The following is a 20,863-nucleotide window of genomic DNA, read 5'->3' as shown; positions in this document are numbered from 1 at the left end:
TTGTGCATTGTACTGTATGTACTCTTTACACCAAGAAAAACTAGATGAATCTTTTTGCTAAAATATTTAAGGGAAGGGTACGGATATTTGCAATTTACTATAAAATGAATAAAAGGTAACATGGATTAATAAATAGAAGGATAGGAATTTCACAAAATAAGTTTGAGAAAATGTTCATGGTAGAATGTACATGGTGGATATGGATGCTTACTAAGAAATTCTTTCAACTTGGCTGTATTTTTGCAAATTTTCCTATTAAAGTGTTAGAAAATATTAACACACATGCAGTCAACCCTGCCCCTTAGGGGAAGGGTACTTTTTGAAGTCTGAATTCAGATCCTCCAAATCCACCCACGTACACACAAATCTCCTGGGCTTCTCACCATCAGTGTTCTTCAGACTGGACTTCAGTTATCTGTTTCTTTCTCTGCCTCCTCCGTGTATATAAGAGATTCCCAAAAGGAGGCACCACATCTGGTTCATTTTTGTGACCTCAGAACCTAGAACAGGACCCAGAACAAACTGATCCACTGTATGATGGGCGGGCAGGTGAGGTGAGCAGGAGCATAGAAGAGCAAATAAAAGAGGGAATAAAAGAAAGGAAGTAACAAACCAAAGCTGGTTGTTTTATATCAGCCCCTGATTGGTTGGTTTTATATCAGAAGCTGCCAATATCAAGACGCAGGGATGAGAAAACTAAGAGAAACCACAATGACAAGGGTTCTGTTAGAGCCAGAGCTAGATGGCTTACCAAGGGGAGGAGGGCTATGTAAAATCATGAGCCTTGCCAAGCCTGGACCGCCATTTGTCAACAAGGAAAGAGGTCATGCATGGTGAGATGTTCTGGGAACATAAGTGTACCTACCTGCCCCAATGCCACACTTATGCCCAAACAAAGGACTCTTCATGCAAGAACAGTGCATGTCACCTACTTCCAAAAAAGCACATTTGGGGGGCACCTGGACAGTTCAGTTGGTTAAGTGTCTGACTCTTGATTTCACCTCAGGTCATAATCTTAGAATTGCAAGATGGAGCTCTGTGTTGGGCTCCACACTCACCAGGGAGTCTGCCTGAGGTTTTCTCTCTCCCTCTGCTCCTCCTGCACACACTTATGCTCTCTCTCTTTCTCACAAAACAAAAACAAAAACAAAAACAAAAACAAAAACAAACCACACTTGGTAAAAGCCTCCCCTACCTGACTCTCTGCTGCCTCAGGGAAAAGTACCAAGCACTGAGAGGTCATGGTCTACCAAGCAGAACTTTGAATTCTGGGCTGTGCCACCTCATTTAGGTCTCATGCAGCCTGACACGGAAGACACTGACATGCCCATTTTACATGTGAGCAAACAGAGGCTTGGACCCTACAACGCTGTCATTTGCACCCTGTGTGCCTGACACCCGAGCATCTGTGCACCTAGAAACCCTTGCTGGCTGATGTCCCAGGGGGTAGTAACCATCCCAGGGGAAATCCTTGTTTGCTGGAGGATATTGCATAAGGATGAGATGTTCCACGTCAACGCAGACCATGGATGGAGCAGTCATCTCTAGCACACCCATCCCAAATTCAGCTCAACCCGGTCGGGTGGGGAGGTTAATGGTGGAGTAGATAGAGAATTTGGTTCAAGGGAAAACCATCACTGACACCCCAGCACCCTGGCTGGTGGGGGCCAGGCTGGCAATGGAGAAGGCCAATTACTCATTTAAGGTAACTTTTCTTTAATTTTCTTTTTCATTTCAGTACAGTTGAAACACAATGTTGCATTAGTTTCTGGTGTACAACATACTGATTCAACAAGGTACCTTCTGAGAAAGGTCTTAATGGGCGAAGAGGCCAGTGGAGACTATGGAAGGTTGGGGACAGAAGGAAGGAAAGATTTGTTAAGATGCACCTTCTGAGAGAAAGGGAAGAGCACAGCACTGTAGGGCCTGCATGTGGAAGGGCAGCAGGAACCCCAGGGCTTCCCTCAGTTCCCCAGACTTCTGGGGATTCTGGCAGCTCAGTCCCAGCCACACCTGCCTCACCTTTAAGAAGCACAGGAAAGAAAGAAAGGAGGGGACCCAGAGGCTGGTCCTGCTCTGGCCAAGGTGAAGGCAGGGAATGCTGAGGGACGGTGTGCTGGGACGTGGGGACGGGCTGGGAAGGAGTCAAGAGATGCATCTGGGAACTGGGCTGTGACCCATGTGTCAGTCTGAAGAACCATGTGTCTTCCCCCATCACATAGCACAAACCTCAGTGACACTCTACCCTATAGTCCAGGCCTGAGGAACTGGTCATCCTCCCTCCTCAGGCATGCCCTGAAGCGTGAGCTAAGGAAAGGGGACCCTGGAGGTGGATGAACCCCAGAACAAAAGCAAGAGTGTGGGTTACAACATGACTTCCAAAGTGGCACTGGTCACATCTAAAGTACAATTTCTGAGAGTCCAGTCTCTCATGGTTCATTTCTCCCTCTGATTTCTTCCCCTTCATTTTTCCTTTCCTTCTCCTAATGTCCTCCATGTTATTCTTATGCTCCACAAGTAAGTGAAACCATATGATAAGTGACTATCTCTTCTTGACTTATTTCACTCAGCATAATCTCCTCCAGTCCCATCCATGTTGATGCAAAAGTTGGGTATTCATCCTTTCTGATGGCTGAGTAATACTCCATCGTGTATATGGGCCATATCTTCATCATCTGTTCATCTGCTGAAGGGTATCTCGGCTCTTTCCACAGTTTGGCGACTGTGGCCATTGCTGCTATGAATATTGGAGTATATATGGCCCTTCGTTTCACTACATCTGTATCTTCAGGGAAAATACCCAGTAGTGCAATTGCCGGGTCATAGGGTATCTCTATTTTTCATTATTTTGAGGAATCTCCACACTGTTTTCCAAAGTGGCTGCACCAACTTTCATTCCCACTAACAGTGTAAGAGGGTTCCCCTTTCTCCACATCCTCTCCAACATTTGTTGCTTCCTGCCTTGTTAACCTTTGCCATTCTAACTGGTGTAAGATGGTACCTCAATGTGGTTTTGATTTGAATTTCCCTGATGGCCAATGATGATGAACATTTTTTCATGTGCCTGCTAGCCATTTGTATGTCTTCATTGGAGAAGTGTCTGTTCACGCCTTCTGCCCATTTTTTGATGTGATTATCTGTTTTTTGAGTGTTGAATTTGAGGAGTTCTTTATAGACCTTGGATATCAGCCCTTTGTCTATAGTGTGATTTGCAAATATCTTCTCCCATTCCGTGGGTTGCCTCTTTGTTTGTATGACTGTTTCCTTTGCTGTGCAGAAGCTTTTGATCTTGATGAAGTCCCAAAGGTTCATTTTCCCTTTTGTTTCCTTTGTCTTTGGAGACAGGTCTTGAAAGAAGTTGCTGTGGCGGATGTCGAAGAGGTTACTGCCTATCTTCTCCTCTAGGATTTTGATAGATTCCTGCCTCATGTTGAGGTCTTTTATCCATTTCAAGTTTATCTTTATGAATGGTGTAAGAGAATGGTCAAGCTTCATTCTTCTATACATAGCTGTCCAATTTTCCCAGCACCATTTATTGAAGAGACTGTCTTTTTTACGCTGTATATTTTTTCCTGTTTTGTCGAAGACCATTTGGCCATAGAGTCACAGATCCATATCTGGGCTCTCTACCCTGTTTCATTGGTCTATGTGTCCGTTTTTGTGCCAGTACCATGCTGTCTTGGTGATCACAGCTTTGTAGAAATCAGACAACATGATGCCCCCAGCTTTGTTTTTCTTTTTCAACATTTCCTTAGTGATTCAAGGTCTTTTCTGGTTCCAAATTTTAGGATTGTTTGTTTCAGAACTTTGAAAAATGCCACTGGTATTTTGATTGGGATGGCGTTGAAAGTTTAGATTGCTCTGGGCAGCACCGACATTTTAACAATGTTTATTCTTCCGATCCATGAGCATGGAATGTTTTTCCATCTTTTTATGTCTTCTTCAATTTCTTTCATGAGTGTTCTGTAGTTCCTTGAGTATAGGTCCTTTACCTCTTTGGTTAGGTTTATTCCAAGGTAACTTATGGTTTTGGTGCTATTGTAAATGGAATCAATTCCCTGATTTCCCTTTCTACAGTTACATTGCTAGTGTATAGCAAAGCGACTCACTTCTGTGCACTCAGTTTGTATCCTGCCACATTACTGAATTGCTGTATGAGTTCTAGTAATTTGGGGGTGGAGTCTTTTGGGTTTTCCACATAAAGGTTCATGTCATCTGCGAAGAGAGAAAGTTTAACTTTTTCTTTGCTGATTTGAATACCTTTTATTTCTTTTTGTTGTCTGAGGGTTTTAGAGGGGAAGGGGTTGAGGGAGGGGTGAGCCTAGTGGTGGGTATTAAAGAGGGCATGTATTACATGGAGCACTAGGTGTTATACATAAACAATGAATCTTGGAACACTGCACCAAAAACTAATGATGTATTTTACAGTCATTAACATAACAATAAAAAATAAAGTACTATTTCTGAATAATCTTTCACTGAGTTAGATTGGGTTCAAAGTGCCCAAAGCAGAGTAAATGAACCTGAAACAGTTTCCTAGGGCTTTATTTGTGCTCTGGCCTCTTGCTAGTAAGTGCTTCCCAAGCCCTCCTTCTCCCCACCATGGCTGAAGCTTGTACATGCTCTTGTCTTTCTTACTGTACCATGTGGTAATTGGCAATCTCCAGGGAGAGAGAACCAGTGAGTAAGAAAGAGACAGGGAGACAGGAAAAGACATTTATTTTAAGGAATTGGTTCCACAACTGTGGCTGGCAAGTCTGAATTTGCAGGGCAGGGGAGCTGGGGTTGCCACCTGGAGGCAGGATTCCTTCTTCCTTAGGGGACTCTCAGTCTTTCTCTTACCTTTGACTGATTGGATGAGGCCCACCCACATTATGGTGGGGGTCATCTGCTTTATTCAAAATCTACAGACTTAAATGCTAATCTCATTTAAAAACTACCTTCACAGGGATATCTAGTCTGGTGTCTGACCAAATATCTGAGTACCGCTGCTTAGCCATAAAACCCATAAGATTAACCATCACACACCATACTACAATTTTCGATTTCTCCTACCTGCTTTTTCAATAAGATTTCTGCCCTCGGGAAGCCACCAGTCCTGTCAGGAACACAATATCTAGTGCAGCACATGTCTGTTAAATTAACAAGCAACCTATTCACTTGATAATACAAATCGTCAATCACTTCAACGTGTCTGTGGCCCGGCACAGGCTACTCACGGCATGGTAGCCAAGGTGACCTTCTACGGACTTCACAAACAGATTATGTTATTCCTGAGGTCAGAACTTCCCAGGGCCTTCCTTTCTCAAATTTTAACATGGTAGACTAGGTCCTATATGATCTGGTCCTTGTGGACATCACTGACCTCTCCTGCCATTCTCCCCATCTTGAAGCTCCTCAAAACTACCAACCACCCTCCCTTACAGAGACTTTGCACTTGCTCTTCCCTACCTGGAATCTGCCTTCCTCCTTCACTTCTGTTAGGTTTCTGTTCACACAGCATCTTACCACCAAGGGCACACTGTCACCCTCTTTGTGAGCACTGGCCAGCAGAAATGTCTAGGATAATGGAAATGACCTATAATCTGAGCTCTCTGGTCTAGTAGCCACCAGCCTCATGTGGCTACTAAGCACTTAAACTGTGGCTGGTGTGCCTGAGGAACTAAATGTTTATCATCTTCTTTAACGTTAATTAACTTAAATTTAAATATCCACATGTGGTTAGTAGCTCAGCTATGACAGCTCAGCTCTATAAATCAGCAACCTCTTTCTGCCTATGACAGCTCGGCTCTATAAATCAGCAACCTCTTTCTGCCACTACCTCCCAGAACACCATACCCCCCACATTCCTATAGTTTAATGTACTTATTACTTTGTAATTACCATAAATATACATGTTTACCTGTTTGTCATCTCTCTTCTAAACGTAAAGAAAAGCACTCAGGTCTACTACTGGATCAAAGTCTAGTGCTTAGTACTGGGTAGGCACTCAGTATTCATGGATTGAATTAACAAAAGAACTAAAGAAAAGATAAAGGAAGGAAAGAAGGTAAGAAGGAAGGAAGGGAGGGAGGGAGGATGGGAGGGAGGGAGAAAAGAGAGGGAGAAGGGGAGGAGAAAATGAAAGGAATGGTGGGAACAAAGGAGGGATGGCTGATTCTATGCAACTTCTTAGATCACTATCTCAGTTTAACTCTATGAATTGTGAATGGTCTAATTAAGAGTGTGGGATTGTTAAAACAGCAGGTGCCTGGTCATCAGTCTTTGGTTCAAATCCCAGCTGGGATACTTCCTGCCTGTGTGACCATGGGTGGGCCACTCCATCCTTTGGAGTCACCAAGTCTAAGTATTTCTGTCTAGATTCTTCCACTTCTATAATAGAAATAATATTTACTTGAGGATATAAGGCTATCTGACATTCAGTATGTAAACAAAGCAAATATTGCCAAAGGAGATTTCTGAGTAAGTGGGAACAGACAGGCTCGGCTAGGGGGCTCCTTCTTGTTCTCTAAAAGTCCTTGCCTTCTTTTCATTGTTTCCAAGAGCCTGTAACTGGAAACAGTTGAGGATTACAAATAAGTACTTGCTACAAACCAACCTCCCAACAACAACAACAACAAAAGCCCAAGACAGTTGGATTCACTGTGGAATTTTACCAAAATGTTTTACCAGACATTTCAGGAAGAATTAAATGCCAATTTTCTCAAACTCTTCCCAAAAACTGAAGAGGAGGGAACATGTCCTCTCATGTTACAGGCCCAGAAGGACCATGTTAACAAAGCCAGGCAAAGAAAGACACAAGAAAACAAACCACAGGCCAATCTCTCTGGTGAATATGGATGCAAAACTCCTCAGCAAACTACTAGCAAATCGAATCAATAGCACTTTAGGGGATCACACACCATGAGCAAATGCAACTTATCCCTGGGGCATAAGGATGGTTCAACATATGGAAATCAATTTATGTGATATCCCACAGAAACAAAATAAAAGATAAAATCACATGATAATCTGAACAGAGGCAGAAAAAGCACTTGACAAAAGTAAGAACACTTTCATGACAAAAATCCTCAACGAAGTGAGAATAGAAGGGAAATATCTCAATACAAGAGAGGTCATAGGTGAAAAGCCTACAATTAACATTATAGTGAAAAACTGAGTTTCCTTTAAGATCAGGAATGAGGCAAGGATGCCCACTATCCCCACTTCTATTCAACATAGAACTGGAAGTCCAAGCCAGAGTATTTAGTTGAAAACAAAATAAAAGGCATCCAAATTGGAAAAGAAGTAAAATTGTCCCTGTTTGCAGCTGATATAATCTAATGTATAAAAAATCCTAAAGATGCCACGGGGTCGCGGTGGGGGGGGCAGGGAATAAAATGAATGAATTCAGTGAAGTTGCAGGATACAAAATCAATACACAAAAATCAGCTGTGTCTCCATAGACTAATAATGAATTATCTGAAAATGACATTAGAGAAACAGTCCTATTTATAATAGCATCAAAAAGAATAAATACTTAAGAATAAATTTAACTAAGAAAGTAAAAGACTGATATATAGAAAATAACAGAACCCTGACAAAAGAAATTAAGACACAAACAAAAGGAAAGGCATCCATTTCATGGATTGGAAGACTTACTGTTATCAAAATGTCCATACTACCCAAAGCAATTTACAGAGTCAATGCAATCCCCGTCAAAATCCCAATGGCATTTTTTTGCAGAAATAGAAAAAAGTATAAATCATATGGAACCACAAAAGATCTCAAACAGCTGAATCAGTCTTGGACAAGAGCAAAGTTGGTGACACCACACATAGCTGATTTCAAATTATACTACCAAGTTACAGTCATCAGAACAAAAAATGGTGCTGGCATAAAGACAGACATAGAGACCGATGGAACATAATAAAGATCCCAGAAAAAAAAAATCCATGCATATATGGTCCACTGATCTTTGACCAGGATACCAAGAATATAGAATGTGTAAATGCGGTCTCTCCACAAATGGTGCTGAAAAACTGGATATCCAAATGCAGACAAATGAATTGAACCCTTATCTCACACCACACACAAAAGTCAACTCAAAATGAGTTAAAGGTTTAAATGTTAAGACTTAAAACTATAAACCTCCTAGAAGAAAACATTAAAAAAAAAAAAAGCTCATGACATTGGTCTTAGCTCATACCTATGATTGCATAGGTATGATATCAAAAACACAGTAGCAAAAATAAACAAGTACACCAAACTAAAAAGCTTCTTGAGCAGCAAAGAAAATAGTCAACAGAATAGAAAGACAACCTACAGCATGGGAGAAAACATTCAGAGGCCAGATATCTGATAAGGGGTTCATCTCCAAATATGTAATGAGCCCCTTCAATTCAATAGTTTAAAAAAAAATTAAAAAGTAAGAATCTGGGGCCCCTGGGTGGCTCAGTGGGTTAAGCCTCTGCCTTCGGCTCGGGTCATGATCTCAGGGTCCTGGGATCGAGCCCCGCATCGGGCTCTCTGCTCAGCAGTGAGCCTGCTTCCCCCTCTCTCTACCTGCCTCTCTGCCTACTTGTGATCTCTCTCTCTCTGTCAAATAAATAAATAAAATCTTTAAAAAAAAATTAAAAAGTAAGAATCTGATTTTAAGGTGGGCTACGGACTTGAATAGATGTTTCTCCAAACAAGATGTACAAATGGCTCACATGTATGTTAAAACATGCTGAGTAGGACTAATCATCAGGGAAATGCAAATCAAAATCACAGTAATGGGGCACCTGGGTGGCACAGTCGGTTAAGCTTCTGACTCTTGGTTTTATCTTGGGTCCTGATCTCAGGGTCATGGGATTGAGCCCTGTATCTGACTTCATGCTTGGTGCAGCGTCTGCTTAGGATTCTCTCTCTCTTTCCCTTTGCCCCTCCCATCATGCCCTCTCTCAAATACATAAATAAATCTTAAGGAATAAAAACATACAATAAGATGTCACCTCACACCTGTCAGGATGGCTACTATCAAAAAAACAAAACAAAACAACAACAACAAAACAAAAGACAACAAATATTGGCAAGGAGAGAAATTAGAGCCCTTGCACACTCTCTGTTTCTATGGGAATGTAATGGATAATATAGAATGCTCCTATGGTGGGAATATAACATGGCATAGCCACAATGGAAAATAGCATGGCGGTCCCTCAAAAAATTAAAACAAGAACTTCCATATGACTCAGCAACATCACTTCTAGATGCTTATCCAATATAATTGAAATCAGATTTGAGAAGAGATAATTGCACTCCTATATTCACTGTAGCATTAGTCACAATAGCCAAGATTTGGTAACAATATAAATGGCCATCAACAACATACGACTGAATTTTTAATATGTGGTATATAGGTACAATGAAATATGATTCAGCATTTAAAAGAGAAAGAAATTTTACAATACAAATTCTATAATACAACACGGATGAATCTTGAGGAAGCCATGCTAAGTGAAATAAGCCAGTAATGGAAAGACAAATACTGCCTGCTTCTACAGACACAAAGTATCTTAAAAGTCATAAGTATCAAAGTCCTAGAATCAAAGAAAGGAATGGTGGTCATGGGGGACTGAGGAGCTGGGGCAATGGGGAGTTACTAACCAAGGGGCATAAAGTTCCGGCTATGTAAGATATTGGATAAACTCTAGAGTTCTGCTGTTCAACACTGTACTCATAGTCAACAATAACATATGGCACACTTAAAAATTTCTTATGAGGGTAGATCTCATGTCAAGGATTCTTTCCACAATAAAAATTCTCTAAAATAAAATGCCTACACTGCAGGGAAGAGTTGATGTTGGCCGTCTTCTAAATCTGTGGCTTTTGTTTTCCACTTTCCTCATTTAGATCCTCAAGGAAAAAACGGCATAAGCAATCTTGAAATAATTACCATTGTAATCCACCTAACCCAGGGCTGCCGTGGTAACCTAATTTGCAAAATGAAATTATAGCGGATCCAAAGGAAACTATTCAGACTTTCTTTCACATTTCACATTTGGCAAACTGAAATCTTTCTGTCAAACAGGAAATTCCCAGTGCCCAGCAACCAACACAGAAATAGACACAGACACGCACATGTACATGACCCTAGGGGTTGGGACTTTTATATTTTGTTAATGAAATTTTTAAAAATCCATCATCCTTACCTTTCCAAAACTCCCTTTGCCAATGGCCCGCAGAATCTGAAAATGGTCAAAGTTGACTGCAAAAGAAAATGAGGGAAAGAAACAAATCAGATTTGCCAAACCTTGCACTGGTTCTTGGAAGTTCTCCCTATGTACCTACCTGTGTATTCCAAATGGTTTCTGGCTTCAATTTCATTCCATCTGCCATGGCAGCGCTCCACCACTGAATGGATACTTCCCAGCACATTTTATGCCCTGCCCCCAACACCTCCCCAGTGGGTATATAGGATGAGAGACATCTTTTGGGCCCAGGGGAAAGGATCACAGAGAAAAATCTGGATACTTGAATGACCAAATTCTTGCGCTTGCTGTTGTTCCCTTTGCCAGGATGACTTTTCCCTACCTCTTATCTTACATGCTCCGATGTTACACACTCAGCTCACCTGTCTCAGGGTCCAAGGTGTTACCTCTGTCTCCTTTATGGTATCTGAACCTTCAAATGCACTGACCATATCATGGGTCTTTCCTGCTTGGACGTCTGTCTAGCCCTGGCATGGTGAGCTACTGGAGAACGGCGACGCTGATCCCTCAGTCTCATCCTGGCAGTGCCCTGTCTCACGCCTCCCCTTCCTCAGACGTCTCCCCATTCTTGCTATTTCTACTGCCTTACTCTGGTCTGGTTTCCGCCCTATCCCTAGAGTGCAGCAGACCAACAAGTCATGGCCATGCTACTATATCCAATGGACACCTTTCTGTCCTCCTTGCACTTGGTCGCTCGTCCTTTTTAAGACCTGCTTGGCTTCTGTGGAGGCCAGTTCATGCTTCAGCTCATGTTTCGTGCACATTCAGCTTCATCCTTCCAACCACTAAATACTGAATTCTGTCAAGCCTCGATCTACCACCTTCCTTTTCGCGCTGGCTCCAAAGGCTTCCAGCATCACCTAACTGCTGATGATTCTCCAAGGAACCTCTTCTCTAGCCTCCAGCCTGTATGTACTGACTGACGCCTGCCTCACAACAACTCTTAAAAGCTTCAAAGCTGCCTTGAACCCAACAGGTCAAGCGGAGCATAGGAGGATTACTTCACCATGCATTTGACCTCATGCACTCAAAGTCTAGAAACTCATCCGACACCCCTCTCTCACTCAGCCCCTTAGCTAGCCCTTTATCAGGTTAGGTGCACTGTACCTCTTGGCTCTCTCTCCCATCTGTCCACCGGTAGCCACTCTGTGGTCCAGTACTCCATCCTCTCGACCTTCCCATCCCAGAAATTGTGCTTATTGTAGGCAACCCACCTTGCTCATCCTCTGCTCCCACCCCTTCAATCCTCCCTCATTGTTTTCAGGGAAATGAGCAAATTCTTACACAATCAGACCGCTGCCACTTCTACTGCACCCCCCACCACGCTCCCCACACCCACTGAGCTCCAGATGCACAAGCTTCTTTCCTGTGCCTAGAACAATCATTCTCCACCCCTTTAACGCTCTTCTCCTGGCTGTACAGTCACTAACTCTGCTCCCTCTTCACCCTTTTACATCCAGAAAAAACTGCTCTCAGCCTCCAGATGAGTCTGCCTCCCACTACACTCTCCCAGGGCTGTGGGACCCTCCTCCAAAACACACTGTTCTGTATTATTGTACACGGATTTGATTTAAATCCATTTTTCCCCACTAGATGCTAAGCTCCCTGAAGTCAAACGACACGTCTGCTTGTCCCCCGCGTCCCCAGCACCTAGCACGGTGTCAGCACACAGTGATGATTCAACAGCAATTTGCCAGCTAAAGGGCTGACTGAAAGCAGTTCCCCACATTCACGGTGCCAAGCACAATTGCTGGTCCATAATGAGTGTTCGGTAGATATTTTTTAATTAGATTGAATTACAGCCAGTTCCCAATAACTAGGAGAGGCATGTCGTTTATAAAATATGAAGTGAGTTGATTAGTTCACTACATTATGGGGGCGAGGATGTGGGGAAGTGAACGAACACAATTAGTTGCCTCTGTATTAAATGTACAGGCAGGATGACAATTATGTTGAATTGCGTCCCTCCAGACCGAAGTCAGGATCCAAGGTGCCATCGAATGCCTGACGTGCTTAGAATAGAGAGACAACGTTCATGATTAACTTAGCAAAACCTGGGTTCCTTGACCTACTTTGCTTTCCTTGGCGTAGAACCTTCCAGGAAAAGAAATTCTGAGCTTTCACTTCTTGCCCACTCACCAAAAGTCAAAGAAGAGAAAAACAAGGTATCTAGACTGCATTTGTCATGTGCCCAGCAGTGAGCTAAGAAATTATGCAGATCATCCCGTGAGCCCCAAGGCCCCCGAGGGCTTGCCAGCTGTCTCCCACTCAGCAGCAAACGTCTCTGCCTCCCCAAAGTCTCACTGGACCATCAGGATGCCATTCCTCTGGGCTGTGGTTTCATGGGCCTGGAAAGCCATTCCTCAACACCCCAGCTCCTGCCTGGCCTCAGACACGTGGCTCCCATGCTCTCTCAGGAAGACTTTCCCCACTCCCAATGCATCCCATTCTCCTTCATGCCATCTCTGGACTTCCTGTAGACATCTGGCCACCGATCAGGAGAACCCAGCCTGAGTCAGACTGCTTAGGTCCACAAGCCAGCCCTGCCACAATCTTGGATGAGTCACTCGGCCTCGTGTGCCTTACTTCCCCCACCTGTAAAGTGGGAGCATCCGTGACTATCTTCCACAGAAGTTGTAGAGTAGTGCCTGACACAGCATCCTCCGAAAAAGCCCTCGCCGTTGTGCAGGGGGCGAGGAGCAATCCTCCCTCCCATCTGGTTTCTTCTAAGAGGCCTATTTCCCTGGACACCCATGGTCTCTTGCCCCATCAAAGGTGGTATGAGCCGGACAAGGAATCACAAAGTGTATTTCTGCTTGTTCTGTTATCTCTCTGAAAACTGTCTTCAGGGAGCAAGATTTTCCTCTGACCCTTTTTCCCAGAAGCTTCTTAGGGCCAGCCGCCATGTGGAGGGTACTGTACAGCTCAGAGCTGCCTTGAATAGTGGGCGAGTCTGGCTAATTCTGGGCTTCAGCATCAGGGAGTCCTTGCTGGTGCCCTCCTGGGCCACACACCTCAAACCCAGGTAAGGCATGGTTCTCCACTGCCCACCCCTGCCCCCTGTCTTGTCTCTTAACTGGAGAGGGGTATTAATTACCCAGCCAACTGGCAAATGCCAAAACCCATTATTACTTTTTAAAGATTTTATTTATCTACTTATTTATTTAACAGAGAGAGAGAGAGAGAGAATATAAGCAGGGGGAGTAGGAGAGGGAGAAGCAGGCCTCCCGCCAAGCAGGGAGCCCAATGCAGGGCTCCATCCCAGGACCCTGGGACCATGACCCGAGCTGAAGGCAAATCTTCAACGACTGAGCCACCCAGGCACCCCAAAACCTATTATTATTTTAATAGTTAGTATTATAATGCTGTAAGTAGTCACTCTCATCTTTATCCCCTACAAAAATGTGTGCTCCTTGCAGGCTTCTTACACAATATATGAGACAAATAGGTACTCATTTAATGTTTATTTGCTTATTGGACTAGATTGGATTTAAATGACTTTGAGCATATGGCCTGTGTTTTCCATTTATTTGGCATCTCCCTGAGGCCTGGTACACTGATACTTACATAAATAATGCCTACATGAGCACACTTTGAATAAGTGAAGGGTTTACAGTTGGCTGGTAAGCATTTGAAATGGCTTCAGTGAGCATGCCAAGCCAAAGACAGGTCTAGAAGTTGCACTGTCACATAGGGTTGTTGGCCCAGAGCAAGAGGCCTTGGCTGGGGGACATGAGGGGTTAACCAGTGAGTTTCTTAGGGTGACCACCTTATCGTGGTTTGCCTGAAGCTTCCTTGCCTTATCACTGACAGTGATGCAGTCCTGGGCAAACCAGGACAGTTGGTCACCCGTAGGTTTCTAAAATCATTAACCTGGCCCACTGGGAGAAATCACACTCACTCCTCCAGGAGGAGGGTAAGGTACACTCGGGGACGGCAAGGTACACTCTTTAAAAAGCAGTGTCTGTTCAGACCACAAGACACAGAGGAAACTGACAAGGGTGACACTGTGACAATTGTGCTGTGAAGGTAGAAACAAGGGGGCACACTTGCCAGTGACTTCATCCACACAAGACAGCGACTTCACCCACACAAGACAGCAGTGGCATCCGCCTGGAGGACTGTCACAGGGACAAGGAAATGACACACGGGCCATTAAATAACTGGTTGCTTGCCCCGCTGGGCTCAACTCTCCCTGCTTCTCTAATTAAGAAAGCTCAGGTCTGTTTAGGGACCCATGTGACCAGCCCCAGGTAATGAGTCACCACTGGTCTAATCCAGTGGTATTCTTCCCTGGAGGCTTCTTAAGGCAGATCTTGGCCCCACTCTTGAATTTCTGCAGAGGAACCAGAGAATTTGCATCCCTAATAAGTTCCTGGTGATACAGACAGTCAGGGGCCAACTGTGCATTCCACTTTCCCACACATTTGTGCTGCTGGCAGTGATCCTGTGCCCAGACCTAGTCAATGAGAGCAGAGGATTATGGGGGTATTTCTGGGAAAGCATTTTTTTTCCAGATGAAAAGGGATATTTATAGGTAGAGTGGCTCTTCGACCCTCCTGCCTCTTCCTACAATGGATAAGGATACGATGTCTGGAGCTATAGCAGCCATCTTGTGACTATGAGGCAAGATAGGTGCAGAGAAACCACTCCCTGTTGTCAAGCCTCTGAAGCCATGCCAGGAACCACCTGCCTCTGGACTTATTATTAAAAAAAAAAAATCTTATTTGTTCAAACCACTGAGGCTCAAGCTTACTATTACTAGAAGCCAGAGGCATTCCTATCTGACATACAAAGCCAGCCACACAGAGATTTAGTAAATGCCAACTATTTTATGGTTGGATTTCTAGCCTCATCAAAATTTTACTAAAAGGAAGAAGAAGAAAGGTGTCTGGCGTATAAACATACGTATAAACATAGGGGCCAGGCTACCCGGATATGAAGACTGACTCCATCACTGACCGGCTGGGTGACCTTGGGGAAATCACTTAACCTCTCCGTGCCTGCCTCTTCACTTATAAAATGGGTGTACTCAAATGTTTACCTACGGTGGTTGTGTACATGCTGTAAATCCATACAGGTAAAATATTTAGAACAGGGCTGGCCCTGAAGTAAAGGCTACAAAGAGTAGGTATTATCATCCTGAGTATTCTGCATGAGAGGCTTGTCCCCATTTTTCACCTCCATGACACAACACTAGTCCCATTAAATCATGACCAAACATCACAGGTGACACAGCTAAAGCTGTATTAGTGCCCATTATTTATTGATGGTGATTATCACACTGGGGAAATCTGGTTGTTCTGCCGTTCAAGCCTGTGGGCTCTTCTCATTTCCATCAGACTAATTATTTCTAAGGAAATTCATAGCATTCTTTCAACGTGCTATCTTCAGGAAGCAGTGTACTCAGAGGCAATTGTGAATTTTCAAGAGAACTAATTCTCCTTCAAACAATCTCTAATGGAAGGTAGCCCCCAATCAAAATCCCATAAGAATATATGCATTTAAGCATTGTGGGCACCAGGCAAAGAAAGCAAGCCAATGCCCCCTTTCTCACCTCTCTGAAAAGCTAAACCGGGGAGTTCCTTCCTCGTAACTCCCATGCCACACACACAGATTGCACACGGGCCAGCCGTCGCCTGTGTGGGAAACTTCACCCAAAAATGCTGATTCCCAACATCATTTCAAAAATTTCAAGATCTGCCCAAACTGGCCCTATGATGTCCCTTGACAGCAGGGCAGTAGACTTATGATTCACCACAGTCCGTGCCAGCCCAGCTCCCTGCATCTCTATTTCTTGCCTAATCCTGTAGCACTTGAGGTTTTGGCCAGGGGATGGCAGTAGGAAGAGATTGAACAGATGGGGGAGATGGAAAGGGCAGAGGTGGAAGGGAAGGTTTGGTGTCCCCCTTGGCTAGCTTTAAGCCCAGCTTCACCATTTTGGTCAGTGTGGGCCTGAACAAATAAATTCACTTTCCCAAGGCTTGATTTTCCCATCAGTAAAATGGGGGTAGTGAGGCCTACCTCCCCAAGTCAGGGTCAGGGCCATGGGCAACAACCAAGCAAAAGGCTGACTCAGCAAACAGAAGCCACTCAGAGAGTATCAGTCCAAACCCTTGAGTGACCCTAAGAGTACTGATCCAAACCCCTGCTTCAGCCTGGCCACTTAGCAACTTAGAATCTCGGTTTGTGCCTCCTTAAAAAGGGGTAACGCTCATCTGGTTGGATTTTTCTTAGAATGAGACTATTCTGTAATTAGTGCATAATGGCCGTGATCATTTGGCTTTGGTTTTGTCTGTCAGCAGCATAGAGGTAAGGGGGGTATCCAGGTGACTCTTTGAGGATGGAGCTGAGCCCTGTGCCTCCTCAAATCCCAGGTACCTGGCAGATAACACAGTACACACTCACGAGACACCTGAGAACACGCATGAGTGAACTGGATAATGAGGTGGGAGAACAGAAAGGGGACTGGGAACTGCGATCACCTTCTTTACAGGAATTACTGACCTCCACACACATAGGAGGGGTAAGCCGGCTGCGGCACGCATCCCAAAGTATTTACTGGGTGAAAAAATTAAGACCTACGGAGGCGACGCATACTTGTTGAATGCACGTCTGCTGCATGCCTAGCCATGTCCCAGGTCCTGGGGACCAGCAGTGAACAGAAGACAAAATGACCTTCCATCCATGGAGCTGACCTTCTGGGACCCAGGGCAAGTAACTCACCAATCCCTAACTCAGTGGTACATTCTATGAAGAAAAATAAATCCATGTGTATTCGTTTCCTCGTGTTGCTGTAACAAATCATCACAGACGAAGTGGCTGAAATACAAATTCATCATCTCACAGTTGTGAAGGTCAGAAGTCTGACACAGCTCTCACTGAGCTGTGACCCCCAGGGGCTCACCAAGGCAGAGGTCCTTCTGAGGCTCTAGGGAATCACTGGTTCCTTGGCTTCTCCAGCTTCTAGAAGCTGCATTCTTTGGCCAACAGCCCCACATCACTCCAACCTGTGCTTCCAGGGCCACATCTCCTTCTCTGACCCCCCACCCCCTTCTTCCCTCATAAGGATGCTTGTGATTTCAATAGGCCAACGTGGATAATCCGGGATCATCTCCTCTCCTCAGGGTCCTTACTTTAATCACACCTTCAAAGCCCCTTTCGCCCTGTAATGTACTATATACATAGGTTCCAGGATGGAGATATGGACATCTCTGGGGACCATTATTCTGCCAACTCCCCCCACACAGGTAGAGGACTAGACAGTGACTATGCTGGGAAAGAAGCTGCTATTTTAGACAGGATAGCCAGGGCAGGGCTTTCTAAGAAGAGGGCTATTGAGCAGATCTGAGAAGAAGGTGAGAGAACACTCCACGAAGATATCCAAGGGATGGTTATTGGAGACAGAGGGAAAAGCAAGTGCAAAAGCCGTTGTCAGGAATGTGCATGATAGTCCGGAGGCACGGCAGGCAGGCCAGGCTGGCCTGAGTGCAGCTTGGGGAGAAAAGAAAGTGGGGGAGCTGGTCACCCGGGGCTGGGGTAAGGGCTTTGGGAGGTTTTCTAAACACGATGAAACAGTGCTAGAGGGCTTAGAGTACGGGGAAGAAAACTGGTCTGGAGATGTTTGTTTAAGCTGCTTGGAAAGATCCAAATTTAGATGTGAACTCAGGGGGTCAAAACTGCCACACCCTGGATGCAGGATCCCAGCAGTTGCATCAGTCCTGCCAAAAGCAAGTTCATCTGAGAGATGCAGTGGGTACAGAGGATTCCTAAGGTAGTAAGAATACCCTATAGGAGGCTCTTATGGTGGATACCTGTCATACATTCGTCCAAGCCCACTAGACACTCCACACCAAGAGGGAGCCCTACTATAAACTGTGCTCTCTGGGAGCCAATGTGTCCATGTGGGCTCATTAGCTGTCAAAAAGGCACCACTCTGTGGGGGTGTGGATAACGGGAACACCTGCATGTGTGGGAGCAGGAAGCACGCGAGAAATGTCTGTGCCGCCCCTTCAATTTTGCTGTGGACCTTAAAGTTTCTTTTTTTTTTTTTTTTAAGTCTACTAAAACAAACAAATAAAACAGAAAACCAGATGGAGTGGGGTGATCAGCCAGCAACCCAGGGAAGGGAGAAGCAAGCAAGCAAGTGTGCAGAGGTGTTGGTCCAGCCTGTCCATATGTGGAAAACAGGGGTAGGGACATTCTCAACACTAGACTCGGGTCTGTTCTCACGTCTCCTGTGTCTATGATATGCCGGTCCTAAGGGGAACAGGGAGGTCGGAGGTGGCAGGCTCTGCTCACCAAAAGCTCACAGCCCATCAGGGACCCAGCCAGGTCCTGCAGACTCGGATCTAGGCGCTGGAGCAGTAGAAGTGCTAGGCGCCAAGTCCCAGGTGGGTGCACTCCATGCTGCTGGGAAAGCCCGGAAAAGTTTTCAAAAGCACAAGACCCCGAGTGTGGGTTGGAGGAATTATAAGAGTTCTCCAGGGGAGTAAGGAGCAGTAGGGATTTCAGGAAAGCCTCCAAGAAAACAGGAACCCAAGGGCATGAATCAGCAGGATGAGCTCCCTGGAACAGCAGGACCTGGGTGCAAGTGGAGAAAAATGAGTAGGGGGATTCATGCATTAGATCACTGGACCTGTCCTCAGGGCAGGGATGCATCAGGCCTCAGCAGAGGTAGGAAATGGATTACTCCAAAGGGACCTTTGCACACCCTTTGCACACGGTCACCCTCCCGCATCCCTGGTTCCTCTGCCCTCAAGTGCAGGTCTCAGACATGGTTACACTCGGGACCCATATTCAAGTGAAGACACGGATGAAGCCCCTGGCCAGTGTCCAAGCTGGCTGCCATGGCCACAGCTGGACCAGTTGTTCCTATAGACTTATCGTGCGCTCCTGCTTATACCCCTAGCACAGAGTAGACAACAGTGATCGCTAAAGTGAGCTGCAACCATGTCTTTTAGCCTTATTAAAAACTGTTTTGTTTTCTCATTGATAAATGTGTTTCATAAAGCCCAAAAGCCTTTTTTTCCCTCTCACTCTGCACTGTTATCAGCATAAACACTGTATCTATAAACATTTAGGAAATCACATGCCTAATTCATACAGGAAAATATTATATGGCAATAATCTCAGGACAGAAGCTAATTTGGATGCTGGTGGAAATGTGGAATCCGTGATAAGGAAAGCATCAAACGTGTCTGAGAGGAGAGTAAGAACTAGGCTAACTGTTCCTCGAAAGCAATGCTACCTCACATCATCAGCTGCCTCCAGTCCTGTGGGTCAGTTTGCTGTGGCCGCCATAACAAAGAGCCACCAACGGGGTGGGGGGCTTTAAACAACAGAAATTCACTCTCTCACAGGTCTGGAGACCAGAAGTCTGACATCAAGGTGCTGATAGGGCTGTGCTCCCTCCAAATGCTCTAGAGCAGGATTCTTCCTCGCCTCCTGCAGCTTCCGGAACCTGTTGGCAATCCTTGTTGGCTTCTGGCTGTCTTAGTCCAGTCTCGGGCTCTGCTGTCCCATGGCCCTCTCCCCACTCTGCCTGTCTCCATCTTTCTTCTCCTCTTCCAACAAGGACCGTAGTCATTAAAGTGAGGCCTCATGCAATACGACTACATCTTAACTCATTATATCTGCGAAGATCCAACTTCCAAATATGGTCACATCCTGAGGTTCCAGGGGGACATGAATTTTGGAGGGATGCTATTCACCCCAGCGCAGCCAGAACAGCTCCTGACCCAGAGAAGAGGTTCAATAAATGATGGCTGGCTGGCTGGCTGACCAAACAAGTGAGCCCACATTCATGCGTACCTATATGTACACACCTGTATCTTTCTGAGTTATAGAAACGAAAATATATTTTGGAAATATCGTGTCATTGGCTCTTTATCCTGGTGGGGTAGAATCAAAGCTAACCAGTTCTGGGTGAGGCAGGCTTTGGTCACTTCTCAGACTAACTCCCAGCTGTGCAACCTTGGGAAAAAGAGACGCAACTAAATTATCTGTTAGGTCCAAGCCTGCTCTCAATGTGAGGCTTCCAAGAGGAGCTTGCAAAGACTTAAAGAGTGACCCTTTTTCATGCAGGCAAAGTTATCCATTCCTGATCTTTTCAGGGAAAGAACAGTATAGGATTAGGGGGTCTAATTCGTGGTTTAGAGTCTACTGGTATGCTTCAACTTACCTACTGATCAGTAGAATGGGGATGAGGGGATAACTAATAGTCACAAAAATGTCTGTTACCTTTGCTTTTGCACAGATGACAGTATTGCAAATCCACAGCCCAATGCCGAGATAAAGGTGCTCTGGACACTGGTTCTGCCAATTTGCTTTATTTGCCATGAACACTGGAAGGAACTTAGCCAGACAGGAGGAATAAACGAGCCAGTATTTGGACTCAGATGATTCTGTTTTGAGTTATCTTCTCATTAAACATAAGCACACATGCTCCACTGGCATTTATTTGAGGTCCTGGAAATTTTAAAGGTCCTCATTGTGTATGCTGGGCATTCACCACACCAAGACTTGACACTTACAACTCCTGGGACCAAATCTTTAATGGCGAAGCTGGCCTGGGGGGAGGGTCTGATAGGGTGCAGGTCCAGGGCAGCTCCCAGAAAGCAGGAGCAGAG

The 20,863-nt window shown here is 44.9% G+C and overlaps 1 protein-coding gene across 1 annotated transcript in view; it reads right to left on the bottom strand.

Annotated features, from left to right (window-relative positions):
• The window catches only part of STK32B (serine/threonine kinase 32B), a 368,267-nt gene that overhangs the window by 256,035 nt on the left and 91,369 nt on the right, over positions 1–20,863 (bottom strand). Inside the window, exon 2 of the mRNA XM_032855239.1 lies at positions 10,173–10,228. Within this exon, the coding sequence (XP_032711130.1) occupies positions 10,173–10,228 (56 nt within the window). The remainder of the gene's footprint in view (positions 1–10,172; positions 10,229–20,863) is intronic.

Source organism: Lontra canadensis, unplaced genomic scaffold (assembly GCF_010015895.1).
Source record: "Lontra canadensis isolate GAN:19392208 unplaced genomic scaffold, GSC_riverotter_1.0 scaffold1, whole genome shotgun sequence".
NCBI lineage: Eukaryota > Metazoa > Chordata > Mammalia > Carnivora > Mustelidae > Lontra > Lontra canadensis.
The sequence above is the reverse complement of the archived record's forward strand: the minus strand, read 5'-3'. Positions and strand labels throughout refer to the sequence as shown.